Genomic DNA, 17,402 nt, shown 5'->3' with positions numbered 1-17,402 from the left:
GCAGAAGTGCAGAGGAGACTTAAAGAAGAAGGAAAAGAGGCGAGGCCCTAAGTAGCTCAGCAGAGACTTATTGCTTTGCAAGCCTGAGGCCCGTGAGACCAAGATTTCGATCCCCATAACACCCCACACACCCAGATGTGCTCCAGAGAATCTTCTGCTTGCATGGTGGAGCCCAGCATGAGCTGAGTCCACACCACAGATAAGTACCTAGAACCCTGCAGATGGCCACATCTGCACCACTACACCCGAGCCTGACTGCTGTAACTGAACCCGAGGGCGGCAGACACCACCATCCCTAGACTGTGAGTTCACACTCAGTGTGTGTAACTCCTGGTTGGCACAGATACAACAAAGGAGAGGGAAAATGAAAATGAAAATTCTCAAAGAAAACTTCAGAAATTTCCCTCTCCTGGAAAAGCAAAAGCCCGCCCACCACAGACTGTGGAGTTGATTCGGATGACCTTCCCTGTCTACTCATGTCCTGTCCTCCTGCCAAGGTCCTCCACCCCCAGATCCCAGCGTTGTACCACTTCCCTTGTCTTCTCATCCAGATATGAGGTTGAATGAGAACCATTTCATTCTTTTGACAGAAAACAATGGTTGGCTCATTCCGTTTGGTGACTTTCAAGTCCATCTTGAAAGAGTCTATGGGATATCCCTGCCTGCCTCTTGGGCACTGCCCCTCACTCCACTGGTAGGACTGGCACCTCAATCCTTTCTCATCGTACCCGGATCTGAGCACTCTGTAGTGAGTCAGACTCCAGGTGCAAGCCTGCTGGCCGTGTTCTGTTCAGCAGGAGAATCTCTTCCAAGGATTGAGAATGAAAATATCGGAAAACGTCAACATTGCACTTTCACAGCTGGTTTTGAAAGGAAGTGAATAACCTTTTGGAACATTTTTGTATTTCATCAATATACGATTCATGTGTTCTATCAAAATACCTTGATATTAAAAGCATGAATGTCAAGTGCTCGGCGGGGAGGGAGGGACGCCTGATTTCCTTCCCGTCAAAGTTTCCAACATGGTTTCAAATTGTTATTGAAACCATAACTTTTAAAATACACTTTCCAGGACCAAATTGAGAATATCGGAAAGAAAAAGGGAATTGTAAGGTTTCAAAACAAAGCTTTTGCGGCTCTTATAACTGTCTCTTTTGGTCTATGACTTAGCAAAACTCTTTTTGCCATTTTTATACTGTGCTAAATCAGACAGAATCATACTGTCTGGGGGAAGCACTAAGACAGCTCCCCAAAAATTAGCATATTAGGTACCCTCCATCTTTCCTCCTCTTCCTCCCTTCTTCTCTCCTTTCTTTTTCCTTCCTTCTCTTCCTCCTCCTCCCCTCCCACCAGCCTCTATTCCTTCCTTTCTTTTTGTAGAAAACAGATGGGCTATAAAAACATATAAGCCTAGAATTTGAAATGTAGACTTGGTGTGGACCTTCACACTGTATTTACTACTTATTTGCTGACTAAATTAACCTTTTCAAAGCTGTTTCTTCAGTTATCAGATGGAAACAGTGAGAAGTAATTGACAAAGTGTTGGGGATGGAAGGAACACGAAAGGTAAGCATGGAATAAATGCTAATGCATTTATTCCTTTCCTTTATTTCCATTATTCCCTTTCCTTTATATCAGAATCTAATTTGGGGCCAATTCTTTTTAAATATGATTTTTCCAGTTTTTAGATGAGAGTATCGTCAGCCTGAATTCTATCCTCAAGAGAAGAAAGAAGCACTGTTTTAAGAGCATTTAAGATTTGGGGTAAAGGTCAAAGTGGCTTTGGCATTCCCACTTGAATAAGGTACTGTAAATTTCCTCACTGTTTTATCAAAGTGAATCAGTCCCTAGCTTGGTCAATCATATGCAAAGACAAACAGCTGAACAAATTCAGTTGCCAAGAGGAATTCTGATATTCAGAATACCAGAATGGTTTTATCATTTGCACTGGAAAAGTAATATGGGTTACAGTCTCTGCCATAATATACCAATTCCTTTGTGAAACTGAACTCCTTTCTTTCTCTCTAAGCTTCTCTCCAAATACGTTTATATTGCACAGTTTTTAAATCTGCTTCAAAACTCTAAGTGTAAACATCACACAGCAAAATGGTATGACTAGCTAGAACTATACTGTGGCTTTCCTACGGTATGAGGAGTGGTCAACAGAGATATTGGCTTTTTAATTTGTAATGAGTTTATACAGCCATTTCCCTGGTCGGCACATATCACTTGGTTCAAATGTGAACTAAAGCATCTATAGTTTTATTTTAAAAAACACAGAGAAAAGAAATAAAAATCTATGTCTTAACTTACTGAATAAAGTTCATCTACTTGACTCATTCCAAACTGCCACTCTTTGACCATATAAAATTATTTCCTCTCTGGTAAGGTGACATGAGTCTCTAATGAGCTCACAATGAGACAGGGGGTTCTTGGGAATGAAAGATCCCTCCACCTCTTCAAAAAGTATGGGGGCTTATCTGTTTCTGCTGACACAGAAGGGGAACGAGTAAGTTCAAGGGAGGGAGTAAATCATTTCTCCTCAATAAATGAATTTCTCAGCTGTCTATTAAAAGAAAAAGTCTTTTAATAGACAGCTTTTAATAGTACAGCAAGGAGGATGCGGTACCTTGCATGCTGCCAACCCAGGTTCGATCCCTGGCATCCTATATGGTCCCTGAACACTTCCAGGAACAATTTCTTTAAAAAAAAAAAACAACCTTTTTTTTTTGAATCACTGTGAGATAGACCCTTACAAGGTTGTTCATGATTGCATTTCAGTCATTCAGTATTCCAACACCCATCCCTCCATCAGTGTATATTTCCCAGCACCAGTGTCCCCAGGTTTCCTCCAATCACCCCCACTCCCACCCCCTCCATAGCAGACACTTTTCTTCTCTCTCTCTTCTTCTCTCTCTCCCCTCTCTCTCTCTCTTTCTCTTGTTCTCTCTCTCTCTATTTGGGCATTTGGTTTGCAATATTGATACCAAAAGGTTATCAAGAATATCCCTTTACCTACTTTTAACCCTCAGATCTTGTCTAGCATAATCATTCCCAGCTATTATTGTCATACTGATACTGAGTGCAGAGCCAGAAGTAACCCCTAAGCATCACCAAGTATGACACAAAAAGCCAAAAAGAAATGAAAAGATAAGAAAAATTCTCTGGGATAGCAAGACAGCCCAAAGGGCTGGTGCACATACTTTGCAGGTGGGAATCCCGAGTTTGATTCTCGATCCCTTTTACCACAGTATCCTGGGCAGTGACAAGGGTAATCCTAATCACAACACTTACTACCCCGTCTCCTCTAACTCCAAATAATAATAACAACCAACTTCTTGTCATGGCACCTGAATTTGGAAAATACTCTTGTGATGAAACTTGCTATTCTCCATGGGACATGTTATCTACAATGGTGATCAGAGGCAGAACAAAAGATGGACACAGGCAACTCAACGTTGAGAAGGAGAAGGGATGAAGAGATGGTCCTTTTCCTGAATGAAATTAGCACGAAAACCATTATTTCTGCTTCTGTTCTCATCCTGGGGCTATCATGTCAGAATGTAGTCCCAGAATTGGCTTTGTCTTTTGGTCCAGAAGGGTGGGGTCAAGAGATTGTCAGTGGCCTGGACTTAAATTTCCCTAAAATACTCTTACTAGCTACTGGAAGGTTTATTCAGAAAGGATAATGGGTCCTGTAGAATATAAATTACTGGTTCTTTGCCTGAGACTCTAGCATCCTCATCTCAGCTATCTACGGGTGTCTTAAAAACAAAGCTACCTTGTAAATTGAGGTATGGTCAACAGACTTTGCGAGAAAAAGAAAGATACTTTTGTTGGGTACTTAAATGGATGGTTTTGACTAGATGTTCTCTTTGCTCTTTCAGAAATACCAGAGGAAAGTATTAGAATCCTGATACTCTTTCTCCTTTCATCTTACAGTCATTGTTACATATTTTAAGGCAATTTCAGTGGAGAAATTGCCTGGCTGTCCTCACCGGGACCCCTTGGAAGGAGTGGGTTGAGTTTCCCTCCCCTCCTTGACCTAAGCCCCGGCAGCTGAAGACCTCTGGAACCCAGCCACAGTCATGCCCAAGGCAACTCTGCACAGGCTCAAATGAGCCTCACACATGAAGGAACCAGCAGACGAACCCAGGTGTGTGGGACCCGGGGTTGAGATCTTCAAGGCTGCTCGGATCGGGACTGGGCCTCCTCCACCCAGATTTCCGATCTCCCAGTAGCTAGACATTACACTCACCAACTTCCCCCAGCACCATGTAATTCCATTAACGGCCAAGACCCAGAGACTATAAAACCAAGCTCCTGGAAGCTGGGACCTCTTATTGTCTAGTTCTCGCTCTTGGAGAATCCAGCAGGCTACCAAGAATATCCTGCCCTCACAGCAGAGTCTAGCGTATTCAATATGCCAAAACCCAGTAACAATGATGGGTCTCATTCCCCTGACCCTGAAAGAGCCTCCAATGTGGCACTTGCTAAAATCTCAGGGCTAGGACGAATGAAGATGTTACTGATGCCTGCTCGAGGAAATGGATGAACAACGATGAACTACAGGATGACAGTGACAGTGACAGTGACCTTTGGTGTTAATGAAAAGGCTTTACACTACAGGTCATCACAGAAAGAAATGAAAGTCAGGGTAAGGTGCTTGCTTCACATGCAGCTGACTAGGGTTCAATCCCTGGCAGCCCATATAGTCTCCTGAGCTAGGTATGATTTGTAAGGTGTGATAAGACTTGAGCACCAACAAATGTGGTCCCCAAAAGCCAAACAAAATCAGAGAGAAATGAAAGTCCATATTCCTACTGCCAGAGTTTTATACAGTAATACTTGAAGGACCACCAACTCTCCAATTTCCCCATAATAAGCTTTAGGACCAGGTGAAGGAAGCCATACCACTAGTCTCATTTCAAGTCAGAAATTCGAGTCACTCCTAAACTTTTCTTTCCTCCACCTCCCTTTATGATGGCCAATCCTGTCGATTCTGCTCTCTGAACTTAGCAAACAACTCTCTAATTCCCTGTGAGCCTCCCAGGCTTGTTCTCTCATCTCTGAGCTGGGTGGGGGCCCTACACCCCAAGATCTTATCATTCAAATTTTGTTTTCTCCATTTAGTTGGCCCCATAATAGAATTCTTCTGGGAGTGTTATCTTCAAATTATGTAGAGACCCTGGATTGATTTCTTATCCCTTCTCTCTTGCCCTTTAGTTCTTTATTTGTTCCTGTGATTCTGACCATTTTCATTGCCTTTGTAGCTCTGTGCTCTTAATCTCCACCTCAGAACCATTGTACATTCTTCTATTTCTATCCTAGAACTTCCTCTGCCATTTTTCTTAATTAACGTATATTAAGAACATATATTTCATAATTAACTTCACACTTCTGCTTATGTCACAACTCCTGATATGTAACGAATAATAAATATTTGTTGAATCTTTCATTCATTATTTGGTTGAGACTTGTGATCAATGCCTCTCGTGTTGAAAGAACTTCTATTCCCTTTCTCATTGTTGTTTTACTTTTAACTATACTCTCCTTTGTGAAGATTCTAGGTATCTAGGGGTAGAATAATATAAGATTAATGTTCCAATTTTAACTTTTGGTTATTATCACTTCTTTTCCTTGATCCATTTCATTGTTTCTTCCAATTTTAATTATAGAGAATTAAAGATTAATCATTGATTTATATGTTAACAGTCTATAATAACTTTTGTTTAATGAAAACAATCATCTTTGGATGTAATTGCGCAGTGTCTTTCTGTTGTCTCAAGAACATTAATGCATAGCAAAATATAGTAAAATTCACCTTTTTAGTGTCACCAAAGTTTACATTTTTTTAAATAAAAGTATGTTATAAGTTACAATACCAGAATCATGCTATCTTGTCTTTTAGTTGCCACTAAATCATAGTTTAGTATCACCAAAATATATTGAATTTTACAGAGCTTACTTTACAAACAAAAATTGTGAACATAACTCCTTTCAACAGATATAAAATCTAATAGTAAACTACTCAAAAGGATGGATAATTTATATTGCTTATTTCAACAAAAGTGGCAACAAAACTAGTATTTGTGAGAACCAGAGCTTATTGATAAAAGAAATGAAACATTGGAAACCAACAAAACAACTCTAAATAAAGTCAGAAGAAAATAGAAAGTATCCCAAACTTATGCCTCTGTATTTATTTATTTTAATAACTTATTTTACTTAATTTAACAATTTATTAAAATTAATTAGCACAGCGAATAGGGCATTTGCCTTGCATGTGGCCGACCCGGCTTCGATTCCTCTGCCCCTCTCGGAGAGTCTGGCAAGCTACCAAGAGTATCCCACCCGCACAGCAGAGCCTGGGAAGCTACCCATAACATATTTGATATGCCAAAAACAGTAACAAGTCTCACAATGAAGATGTTACTGGTGCCCACTCGAGCAAATTGATGAACAACTGTATTAGCTATACAGTGCTAATAATTTAATAATTAATTTACTTTAATAGTTCATTGTTTATTTATATTTGTAATGTCAGGGACCAAACCCAGAGTCTTACACATGCATTGCAGATCTCCTAGCATCGAACCACATCCCTGGTCCCACACTAATATGTCCTGATCAAATATAGAGAAATATTTTGGGTATCTAAAAGCATTAGGATTGTTAACTAAGACTACTCAAGTTGGATTTAGAGAAACTTTCTTCTGATGTCTAATTAATTTAACTCTCAAGGATTTATTTCTTTAATAATAAGTGTATCTCAGGGCCAGAGCAATAGTACAGTGGGATAGGAGTTTGCCTTGTACCTGGCCAACCCTGCTTTGATCTCAGCATCCTTTATGGTTCCCTGAGTCTGACAGGAGTAATTCCTGAGTGCAGAGCCAGTAGTAACCCTCAAACATCTCTAGGTGTGAGCCCAAAAGTCAAAAGCCAAAAGAAGAAGAAATAAGAACAAAAAAGAAGAAAGAAGGGGAAGAGGAAGGAAAAGGAGAAGGAGAAGAAGAGGAGGAGGAGGAGGAGGAGAAGGAGGAGGAAAATGAGGCTCTTTCATTACTTGATTATTATAGTCTTTCATAAATTCAGCTATTATTAACATGTGTAATTGTGAAGCTATACAGAGAAAACATTTCAACCTCTTTTTGGTTCAGGATAGCCATTTCTATGTTTTGGTAGATTTCTCCATTTTGGCTAGAAAACTTATCCATTCCAAAGCTGGTATGACTCAAACAGGCTCTAATATGGTAAAATAATTTTGACTTGTTTCTTTTGTCTTTTGAAAGCTTATTAAGAAGAAGTAAATTAATAGCCACATTACATGGATACATATGGCCCAAATTAATGATAAAATACTTATTTCAAAGCTTATTCCACTTTAAAATTTTCAGTAAAAATAGAAGAGAATTTCAGATCTCTCTATCATTTTTCTAAGGGTTGCAAGAAACCAAGGATAAGTAATTCCTGCCACACTGCTAACTAAATGGCATGGTGCCACCAAACATTTTTCAAAATAAAAATGAGACCCATATGCAAACAAAATCAACTCTTTATCATAAGCATCATTAGAAGTGATGGAGCCCCAATGAACTCTTGAGGGTAAGGCTTTTAAAATAAAGAATAACATTTTAAGTACACAGCTATTACAAACTCATTTGATATTCATTTTAACTGCCATGACTATAATGAATATACTTTGTATTCAAACAGATGTCACAGTAGTACTACAGAAGTTCCAATATAATTCATTCTTAGTTAAGAATGAGCAAATGGATATTTAAAATTGAATCTTATCAGGAAGGAGGGAAAACAAAAAACAATTACAGCACACATTAGCTCCTTGAAACAGCAAATTAAGATTTTTATTAAATTGTGCTCTTTCTTATTTGGACATATAGAGTACAGTAATAAAGAAAACTTGCAATGGCATTGCTTTTTCCTTGCCTCAGCTATTCTAAAGATTATTTGGCTGGAAAATAAAAACAGGAATGTGAAGAATGATTCTGAAGAGTAGACTAAAATTCACTCTACAATATTTAGAGATTGGTCTATGAAAAGAATTCAAAATATTTTAGCTGATGAAGAGGGTAGTTAGGCATGTCACTTTATCTCAACTAGTCTGCTAAGTTCTGACATTTCCATTACCCTTCCACAGAGAAGCTGACATCTCTAAGTTCAATATAATAGGTCTTCTCATCATGAATTAAGTCAGTGTATGATTCACAAGATCCCACTCATGGGTGGGTTTTTGCTGTAAGCAACTATTCCTGGACCCCAATCAAGTTATTACAAATCAGAGTTCTGGGAGTAAGGGAGTGGAATCAGAATTCTGAAGAGCAACTAGAAAATTTAGATGCAAACCCTTGTTTGAAAACAATGACATGGAGGTGTGGAGAGACAGTACCACAAGTAGAGAATTAGTGAATCTCCCTTGCAAATGGTCAACCTGGGCTCAATCCCCAACACCCAATAGGGCCATTCAGGTATCACCAGGAGTAATTCCTGAGTGAAGAGTCAGGAGTAAGCCCGGAGCTCCATTGGATATGGCCCTCTCAAAAAAAAAAAAAAAAAAAAAAAGCAAAACAGTGGCATAAAATTGGGTGACATAAGACAGACTTAAAAGGATACATTCAAATCAGCAAGTCTTTCTGAAGTACCAGTCCTAAAGGACTGAAAAATCTGGCACAGAGGGTGTCCAGTGCGTTAAGAACAGATGATAATAGAAATGCAGTAGAAAAAAACCTACAAATTCTGAAAGAATGATGTCGGAACGACTGGAAATACAAAGGAAAGAGGATGTTTATTGAGCAGACTAAAGCTTCGCTCTTGATCCCAATTCAGTGTTCTGTCCCCTGAACAGATATCTGATCTGATCTGGAAAGAAGTGTGTGGTCTCAGCAGGAAATCACCAGACTATCAGTGTCTCCAACACATTCGTCCTACTTTTTGCTCTCTGTGACATCCTAGATTTGAGTGGAAAGCGTTAAGCATGTGAGGCACCTCAGAGGCTGGGGCAGGAGAGACAGGGAAGAGAGGAGAGCAAAGACAGAGGAAGGAACCATGAAGCAGGAGTAGGCAGAAAAACAAATGTATTTTCTCACCTCTGACCTGTTTATCCTCAAAAATCACACTCAGCCTTTTAGCCACCAGAGCAAAATTTAAGAAATGAAAATGACTATGAAGTTGAATAGAAGATGAAAACATAGTTGACGGTATCAAGTAATCTTCTGGCCAGTAATGTGTCCCCACCTCAAGATTGGAGCCACTGAGACACTTTTTCCTCTAAACAACACTAGTACCAATTCTCACCTCCACTGATCTTTTTGGAGAAGCCGTAGTAAGGACAAACAGAGTGTAGACTAGTTGCCAGGGGTCAATTGCTACACCCAGTGCATACCTAGAGTTTTGCTCATCTCAGTGGTGTTTCCTAGCTCTGAAAACAGGATCAAGCAGCGAAGGCTGGATAAGTGAAGGTGAACCAAACATGGTTGGGCTGCACTATCTAAGAGACTTTTCATTGCGCGTGGCAGTGGGTCTTGAAATGTAGTCTCTAGGCAGCCACCACCATGTTGGCTCACTCACCGCCCTGCTCTTCCTGTTCAAGACTAAGTCTCTGAGGAGGTTCAAGCTACACAGCTAAAATTTATGGAAACACCAATCTCCCAGCTGAAAACTCTGTCTCCCTCCAACACACCCAGGAGGGGATGGGCTGAGTTCCCGCCCTGCCAAAGTCTTGGCAGTTGTACCCACATCATATTGTTGCCACCATGCCAACAGCTCAACTCCATTGTTTCACCAATAATCTCTGGAGTGACGATCAACCACAAAAATTGCAGGTACTCTGGTGTTCAGGCTGAGAACTCTGGGGTCTTCTCAGAGTGGGGGCGCACAGCCTCCCTGCACCCCGCCCTAGACTTCTACAAGCCTTGGAAGTCACACCTACCTCCCACAGCTGCTGCCATGTCAGCTCATTGGCCCAATTCTACAGATCCTGAAGTTTCTGGATTGTGCAGCCACGTTCCACAATATTGAAATTCCAATGGGACCACATGAGAACACCAAATTAGGTGGGGAAGTAACATTGAAGTCAACTAAACTCAACAAACAAATGCAGTAACGCCTAAGACTCAACTAGCAATAAACAGTTTAGTAAATCTTCCCACAAGGACCTAACCATCCTGTAGTAAGATGGAAGAGTTTCAAATATTTTCTTCTACTGAAGTATTTTTGAAAGTTCCATTAGCCATTTAGTTGTAACAAACAATATTAAACATATTATTGTGTCTGATTGCTGAGGGGGCAGGCTTGGCGGGGGAGTGGGGAGGGTTCGGAAAATGATGAGGTTGTGGAGGGAAGGTCATTCTGGAAGTGGGGTTCGGGTTGAAACAATGAGAGCCCGTAACAACTATTATGAACAACTAAAAACTATGATGCTTAAATAAAGTATTTTCTTTGAAAAAATGTGGTCTCTAGACCAGCAAGTACCCATTCCTTAAAAGTCAATTCTGCTCTGCCTGCCATAGCCACAAACCATAGACAAGGAACAGAGGCTAATCCTCACAGATACAGAGACCTGAAATTCAAGGACAAGATGGCAGCCAATTTGGTTTCCAATGTGAGCTCTCTTTCTGGTTTGCCGATGGTTGACTGTTTCCTCAAGTATAGACAGGAAGAGCTTCCCTGATTTATAAAGTCATCAATCCAGTTGTATGACTCTGACTATACCCTCATGGTCCCATCACAGCAGGAGTTAGGTCTTCAGCATCTGAATTTTGGAGGGAGGCAATTTAGCCCAAATTGCTTGTTGCAAATGCAAATTCTCCTGGCACATGGCAGATTGAAGCAGAAGTCTGGGGAATGGGCCTTGTCCATTTAAGTTTTATTAATGTCTCCAGATTATTCTAATGCTGGGAATGTCACCCAGCCCTAGGTCTCCTAAGTCCCAAGAGTGTAGAACAGCATTTTTGTTTCTGACAGTTTCCTGCATTTTATCTTGTCAAACTTACACTGCTCTTCTGAAGAAAATATATTTTGGCTATGCCTCTAATTACCATGACCTAAGAAATCCTTCAGATTCTGTTTTCTGTAATTCTATGAACTTTCACCAAACCAAAAACTGTTTTTCTTTCTTACAGAGCGTCACCTCAGCCACAATCTTCACTTTCTTCCTCCAAACAACACACGTACTACAGTGAACAGATGTAATTAAGGAACTGTTCTACTGTAAGCCTTACCTACTCTTACTTGAGATGTCACATTGACAAAAAAAAAGCATTAAACAAATATGCAATATCATGAATTCAAGTTTACACTCAAACATCTATCACACAGATCATAACAGAGTGTTGTTGAATCAACGGAAGTATCTACTTCAATTAACCATATTTTTCTCTACTTGAACTAGCAGCAGGGCATTTGCCTTGCACACAGCCAACATGACTGACCCGAGTTCGATTCTTCCACCCCTCTCGGAGAGCCCGGCAAGCTACCGAGAGTATCTCGCCTGCATGGCAGAGCCTGGCAAGCTACTCGTGATGTATTCAATATGCCTAACACAGTAACAACAAAGTCTCCAATGGAGACATTACTGGGCATGCTCGAGCAAATCGATGAACAATGGGAAGACCGTGATCCGTGACTTGAACTAGCCATTACCATACTTTTTTTTAAATATATTTTCTTCATTTTTATATTATTTTACATTGTGTCTAAAAATATAGTTTGACTATGTTTGTTTTAACCTATATGCATTATTTGTGACATGCTTCTTTTGTTCAACATGTTTATGTAATTAACCCCACATTTCTTTATAAAGTTGTGATTTACACAAATACAAATTTTTTCATTTCGTTATAAAAAAAACCACATGTGCTAATTGTCTGAGTCAAAAGTGTCCACGTGTTACAGTCTTGGCTTTCACTGTATCCATGGATCACAACTGTTTATAGTATAATCATAAAACTTTGCACATAGAAAACACTCCAAGTTTTTGTTTTATTTTATTTGGACTGGAGTTACTGCACAGCAGGTAGGGCATTTGCCTTGCACATGGCTGCTTGGTCTGACCCAAGTTCGATTCCTCCACCCCTCTCAGAGAGCCTGGCAAACTACCAAGAGTATCTCGCCCACATGGCAAAAACCTGGCAAGTTCCCTGCGACGCATTCGATAGGCCAAACACAGTAACAACAAGTCTCACAAGGTAGACATTACTGGGCCCGCTCAAGCAAATCGATGAACAACAGGAGGACAGTGCTACAGTGCTTATTTGCGGCCCACATCTTGTGGTACTCGGGGCTGACTCCCGCCTCTGTACTCAGGGATCACTCCTGGCAGGGCTTGGGGGAACATATGGGATGCCAGGATGGAACTCATGCAAAGCAAGCAACCTGCCCACTGTCCTCTCTCTCCAGTCCCCAAACATTTCAATTTTTAAACATTTTTGTTTATAACTGTTCTCTGTAAAGCACTTCCCATAACAAAGGCTCCAATACTACAGTGATTTGGGACATCAATCAACTGGTCTCAGACATGACGTCATTTCCAAACTATATTAAAATATAATCAATATACTTGTTGCTATTTACTGTTTAAATGCAGTGACTCCTCTAGTGAAGATTACTCATTAAATTCTCAGAATCACTCCGAAAGAGGAATTATGATTAGCGGGCTGGCATAAGAGTTCACTCAGCTCCTGCTAAGTCACAAACTGAGTGTCCAGCCTACAAAGTGTGGGTCACTGATCTCCTGACTCAGGGCATATGCTTTCCTCCCTCCCCACCCCCACCCCATGCTATTACAAGTTTTTATCACAAACCAACACGTTAGGTTTTTGTGAACAACTTGAGTGTATGAATCTTGTGATAGAGATATTTACAGGATTTCAGCTGGAAACTCTTTTCTATGCTTGTAACACACACACACACACACACACACACACACACACACACACACCCTGAAGCAAGACTGATAACAAGCAATCATGATTAAAAACTAGGTCAACTCCTTGAGACAAGGAGATATTCTAAAAAGACCATGACGACAAAGAACATGAAATCCTCCCTATCCTCCAATCTGTTTACCTGCAGACCAACTTTAAAATGTTTTTATCTTCTCATTAAGGCTATTGAAGGACTGAAAAGGAATCACTGAAAACTCACAATTGAATTTTGATAAACTTTTCTACAAAACCATACAAAATTAATCACCAGAAGCGTACACGCACACAAAATCAAAAACTCTGTGAGCTGAAAACAATAGATTTTAAACAATTCTTTTTTTCTGTGCACACATATATCTCTTCATTTCTACCGAAGGATTGTTGCTTTCAAATATCACATGACTTTCAGGAGTGCACTTCTGAAAAGCAACGTGTATAAACACCACAGATTGTTCACCAAGAGTCCACTTCTGTCCTTCATGGGACACTTCTTCCCTTTATCTTGGTTTATCCACCTAATTTCCTCCATCCCTTCTACTAACCACTAACTGGTATTAGAGTCCAAAAGTTTATTTTTGTTTCATTTAGTTCTTTGACTTTTCTGTTTTCATGGTATACCACCTATAAGTGAAATGCATTTGATTTTTCTTAAAGTCATTCCCATATGGCTGTCTCCATCTTACTGCTCCAAGTCACAGCATTTCAACAATGGCACTTTTTTAAAACAACAACAACAACAACATCAACAACACAGATTTGGCTTCATGCCTCAGGAAAAAAAAATGATTATTCTTTTCTTTTGTGCAGCTGCCTCTGCTTTGAGGCCTGGGTGAGCTGATAATAAGCCACACCTGTTGGCTTGTCTCCGTCAATCCACACAGTGATGGTAATTAAAAGTCCCCCTCCCATCTTGGGCCTACCTGGGGTGTTCAACAACCTGGACATCTTGCAGAAGTAGGAGATGTACTGCTCACAGTACTCGGCGCTGCTGGTGATGGCACTGATCTGGTCCATGGAGGCGCTGTACACCAGCTGGGTCACCGAGTACTTGTCTGGGTTATAGCCCACTACCGTCGTCTGCATCTGCAAGTCGTGAGAGACGATGGTCCACACTTTGTCCTCTGTAGGGAGAAACAAACACAATCCCGCCATGGGTCAGGAGGATGCAAATGCTCAGATGTCACAGAATAAAGGCAGCCCAGGAGAAAGGGGGCCTGTGGTTGAACTGATAGAGAATCACAATCTGATTTTTGTTTTCTTGGTTTTTGCTCAGAGTGGTGCTCAGAGCTTACTTCTGGCTCTGTCCTTAGGGATCACTCTTGGGTGGGTGGAGGCTGCAGGGACCATATGGGGTGCCGGGATCGTACCCAGGTCAAGGTAAATACCCATCTTGTGCACTCTGCATGCTGATCCCAGAGTCACCCAATCTTTCATAACCTCCACCCAATTCTCCATCCCAATGCTGCTTACAGAGCCATATAAAAAGCCCTATTAAAAATACATGCAGACTGGCTCCTGACAGCAAAAACAAAGGGTTAAGGGCCTGGCTGAAATGCAAGTATTTGGAGTGTTAAAAGGAAGAAGGTGTTTCCGCTTCTTATTGCATCTCCTGCACCCTCTGCAGGACTGTATCTATCTCGTCTGCAGCAAACTGTGTCAGGTTTGGAAGCTGGCACCTCTGAACTGCCTAGCTGTTGGAAGCCACTGGTCTCTGCCCTCTGAGGCCTCTGATCTCAGTTTTGCTTTCCTCAGAATTCGCATCCTCATCTTGATAGCCTTTGTTCTGTACAACATGACCTGTCAGGTACAATTGGACATTGCATTCTTTCTCACTGGCATGATCTGAGTATGGAATAATACAAATGAGTGGTTATTTTGGTGTTTTGAACCCTGAGCATTACAATGTGTGAGAGGGAAAAGCAGATATAAAATTAAGGAGATTAAGTTCTAACTCAATTCCTGTCTGCAATTAAATACAAAGCATCACCGTGAGCCTATGATGTTATCTCTTAAGACACATCCTAACTCTTCTGTTGAAGATATCCCAAACATTGACCAATCTCTAGCATCAGACTATGATCACTCGATGCCATTTTTCATTAAAAGAATTCTCAGGTATAAAAAAACTCTGAGGGCCCCGATGGCTCTTCCCCTGGCCGCCCAGGTTCTGGGGGGCCCAGCCCTCCCCCCGAGCTGGGTGGCCTGGGCCAAGGGGCAGACTGCAGAGAAAGTGAAGGGGCCAAGCCGGTTGATTGATCAGATACTATTTATTCCATTCTCATTCCCGTTCACTTCTGTCTCTCTCTCTCCTTCTTTCCCAGCCCCCAATCTGGAACCCCTCTTTCCTGGCTCTGGCTCTGGATCTTGATCTCAATCTTCACCTCCCTGTCCACTCTTACTGTCTCATTAAATCCCCAAACCATGAGGGGCTGGGCTTACACAAAGGTGTGGTCACAATCAATAGGGTTAAAACTCTTCCCCTCAGGGTATGCTGCTTCTTCTAGGATAGATTCTCTTTCGGCAGGACCACCCACCCAAGGGTGGAATCCCATAAGTGTGTCTCTCCTCTCCTTGTCCAACAAGCATACAAGCATTCATAATATTAATCATTTTGTATATAAGAGATACATTAAGACACAATAAGAGATACATTAAGCTTATAGAATTGTTCTCCTGGGGTTACCCTGATCTCAGAACTACAGTGCTCAGGCCATATTAGTCTTTCCTATCCCTGGCAGGGTCCTAATCCCATTGTTACTTTTGGATCATGACAGCATTTTTCCATGATCAAGCTCTTAACTTATAGTTAAGAATTGTAGCACTTTGACCAGACCCATCTCGATGCCAGGGAAGCACACAGATTACCTCTTGCCCTGGTAAATTCCATCCAGTCCCTCACCGGGACCCTGCTTTGGGGGGCTCTAGGAAGTGAGGGAAACTGAAGCTTAAGTTGAGAAAGCAGATGCCCAGGATTGAATAATATTCAAAGCCAATTAAATCCCAAGTTACAAAAGCATAATATTAATTGTCTTCTTGTGTCTATACAAAAGGAGATTTTCTTAAAGTAAATTATTCAAAAGACATAAGGAGAGGAGAAAGGCAATATTAACTTATAATACAAATTCAGTGTCCTAGAAAGATCTGACCTTACAAATTAACAGAATCTGATTAGGGGAAAAAGCTGATTAACAGGTTGGGGAAGAGAGCACAGAGAAGTGGTTACAGATAAACAAAAGAATGGGAGTGACTTGGGAGCACTTTGATGGGTGTGACCCGATAAACCTAAGCTCCTTGTGGCAAGGGAGAAAGGACAAAGCAATGTTATCCTATAGCCAGGGAAATGTATCATTAGCCTGGAAATGCATACCAAGAGCCTAGGAAATATTGTCACATCAGAAAAAAAATCTCAGAGTCACTCAAAAACCCCAAGAATGGGCCCAGAGCGACAGTACAGCAGGTAGGGTGCTGCTTTGCATGTGATAAACTCTGGTTTGATTGCTGGCATCCCATATGGTTCCCTAAGCACTACCAGGAGTAATTCCGGAGTGCAGAGGAGTAACTGTGGAGCACTGCCAGGTGTGACCTCCTCCCTCCCCCACAAAAAAAGAACAAAACACAGATGGAGTAATATTGGGAGGAAATTCTTGCAATGGATTAAAATGTCAAGTACATTTGATTTCATGAGTTCTTTAAAATAAAACAGACTTTAAAGATGCCAGATAACTCAGTTTTTTGAATATTTGGTAAAAAAAAAGCAAAGAGGGGACGGAGGGAGAGAGGGAGGGTCCTTCCCTGTGAGTTTCCCCTTACCCAGCTGCCAGCTCCGGTTCCCAGGCCATACCTGAAGCAGCCCTGCATCAAGGCAATGGAAGTCGCCCCTGAATTTCCCAGGGAACTGTGTGGTGCCAGGAGTTGTGCCCAGAGAACTGTGTGGAACCAGGGTTAGCCATGTGCGGAGCAAGTACCTTGACCCCGGACTTGCTCTCTGGCTCGTCCCCCGAATTACCCTCTTGCAGCTGCTCCTGTTCAGAGCCTGGTTGTCCCTCTAACCATTTCCTCCTTGACATGGGTCACCAACCTGTCCCTGAACTGCCAACTCCGCCTCTCCTGTAGATTCAGAATCCGAGGCTCCCTCCCTGCAACGCACCCCTGCTCTTCGCCCCTCCCCTGCATCTGCAGGATCCCTTCCAGGCAGCTCTGAGCCCTGACTGAGCAGCCAGGTGAGAAGGGTCAAGCTGAAGTCAGCCCTGAAATGCGCACACAAAAGGCAAGTGGTTGGTCTCATTTAAAGTCAAAGCAAGACCGAGACAACCGGCAACCCTCCACATCTCCCTGCTCCACATCAGTCCACTCATACCCCACCCCTGCTCATTTGGCCGTAGCCAAATAGCCTGACCACGCTCCCATTCAGGGTCCAGGCAGTCTCGCCTTGGAGCCTGGGAACAATGCTTCCTCACG

General features: G+C 41.6%; 1 protein-coding gene across 1 annotated transcript in view; it reads right to left on the bottom strand.

Moving 5' to 3' along the window:
• CNTNAP2 (contactin associated protein 2) overlaps positions 1-17,402 on the bottom strand; it is a gene marked incomplete at its 5' end in the record, with an annotated part of 1,346,219 nt that overhangs the window by 747,827 nt on the left and 580,990 nt on the right. Inside the window, one exon of the mRNA XM_056106760.1 lies at positions 13,865-14,065. Within this exon, the coding sequence (XP_055962735.1) occupies positions 13,865-14,065 (201 nt within the window). The remainder of the gene's footprint in view (positions 1-13,864; positions 14,066-17,402) is intronic.

This window comes from Sorex fumeus, unplaced genomic scaffold, assembly GCF_029834395.1.
Source record: "Sorex fumeus unplaced genomic scaffold, SorFum_2.1 ptg000143l, whole genome shotgun sequence".
Lineage (NCBI taxonomy): Eukaryota > Metazoa > Chordata > Mammalia > Eulipotyphla > Soricidae > Sorex > Sorex fumeus.
This window is presented reverse-complemented; position numbering and strand designations above follow the sequence as displayed.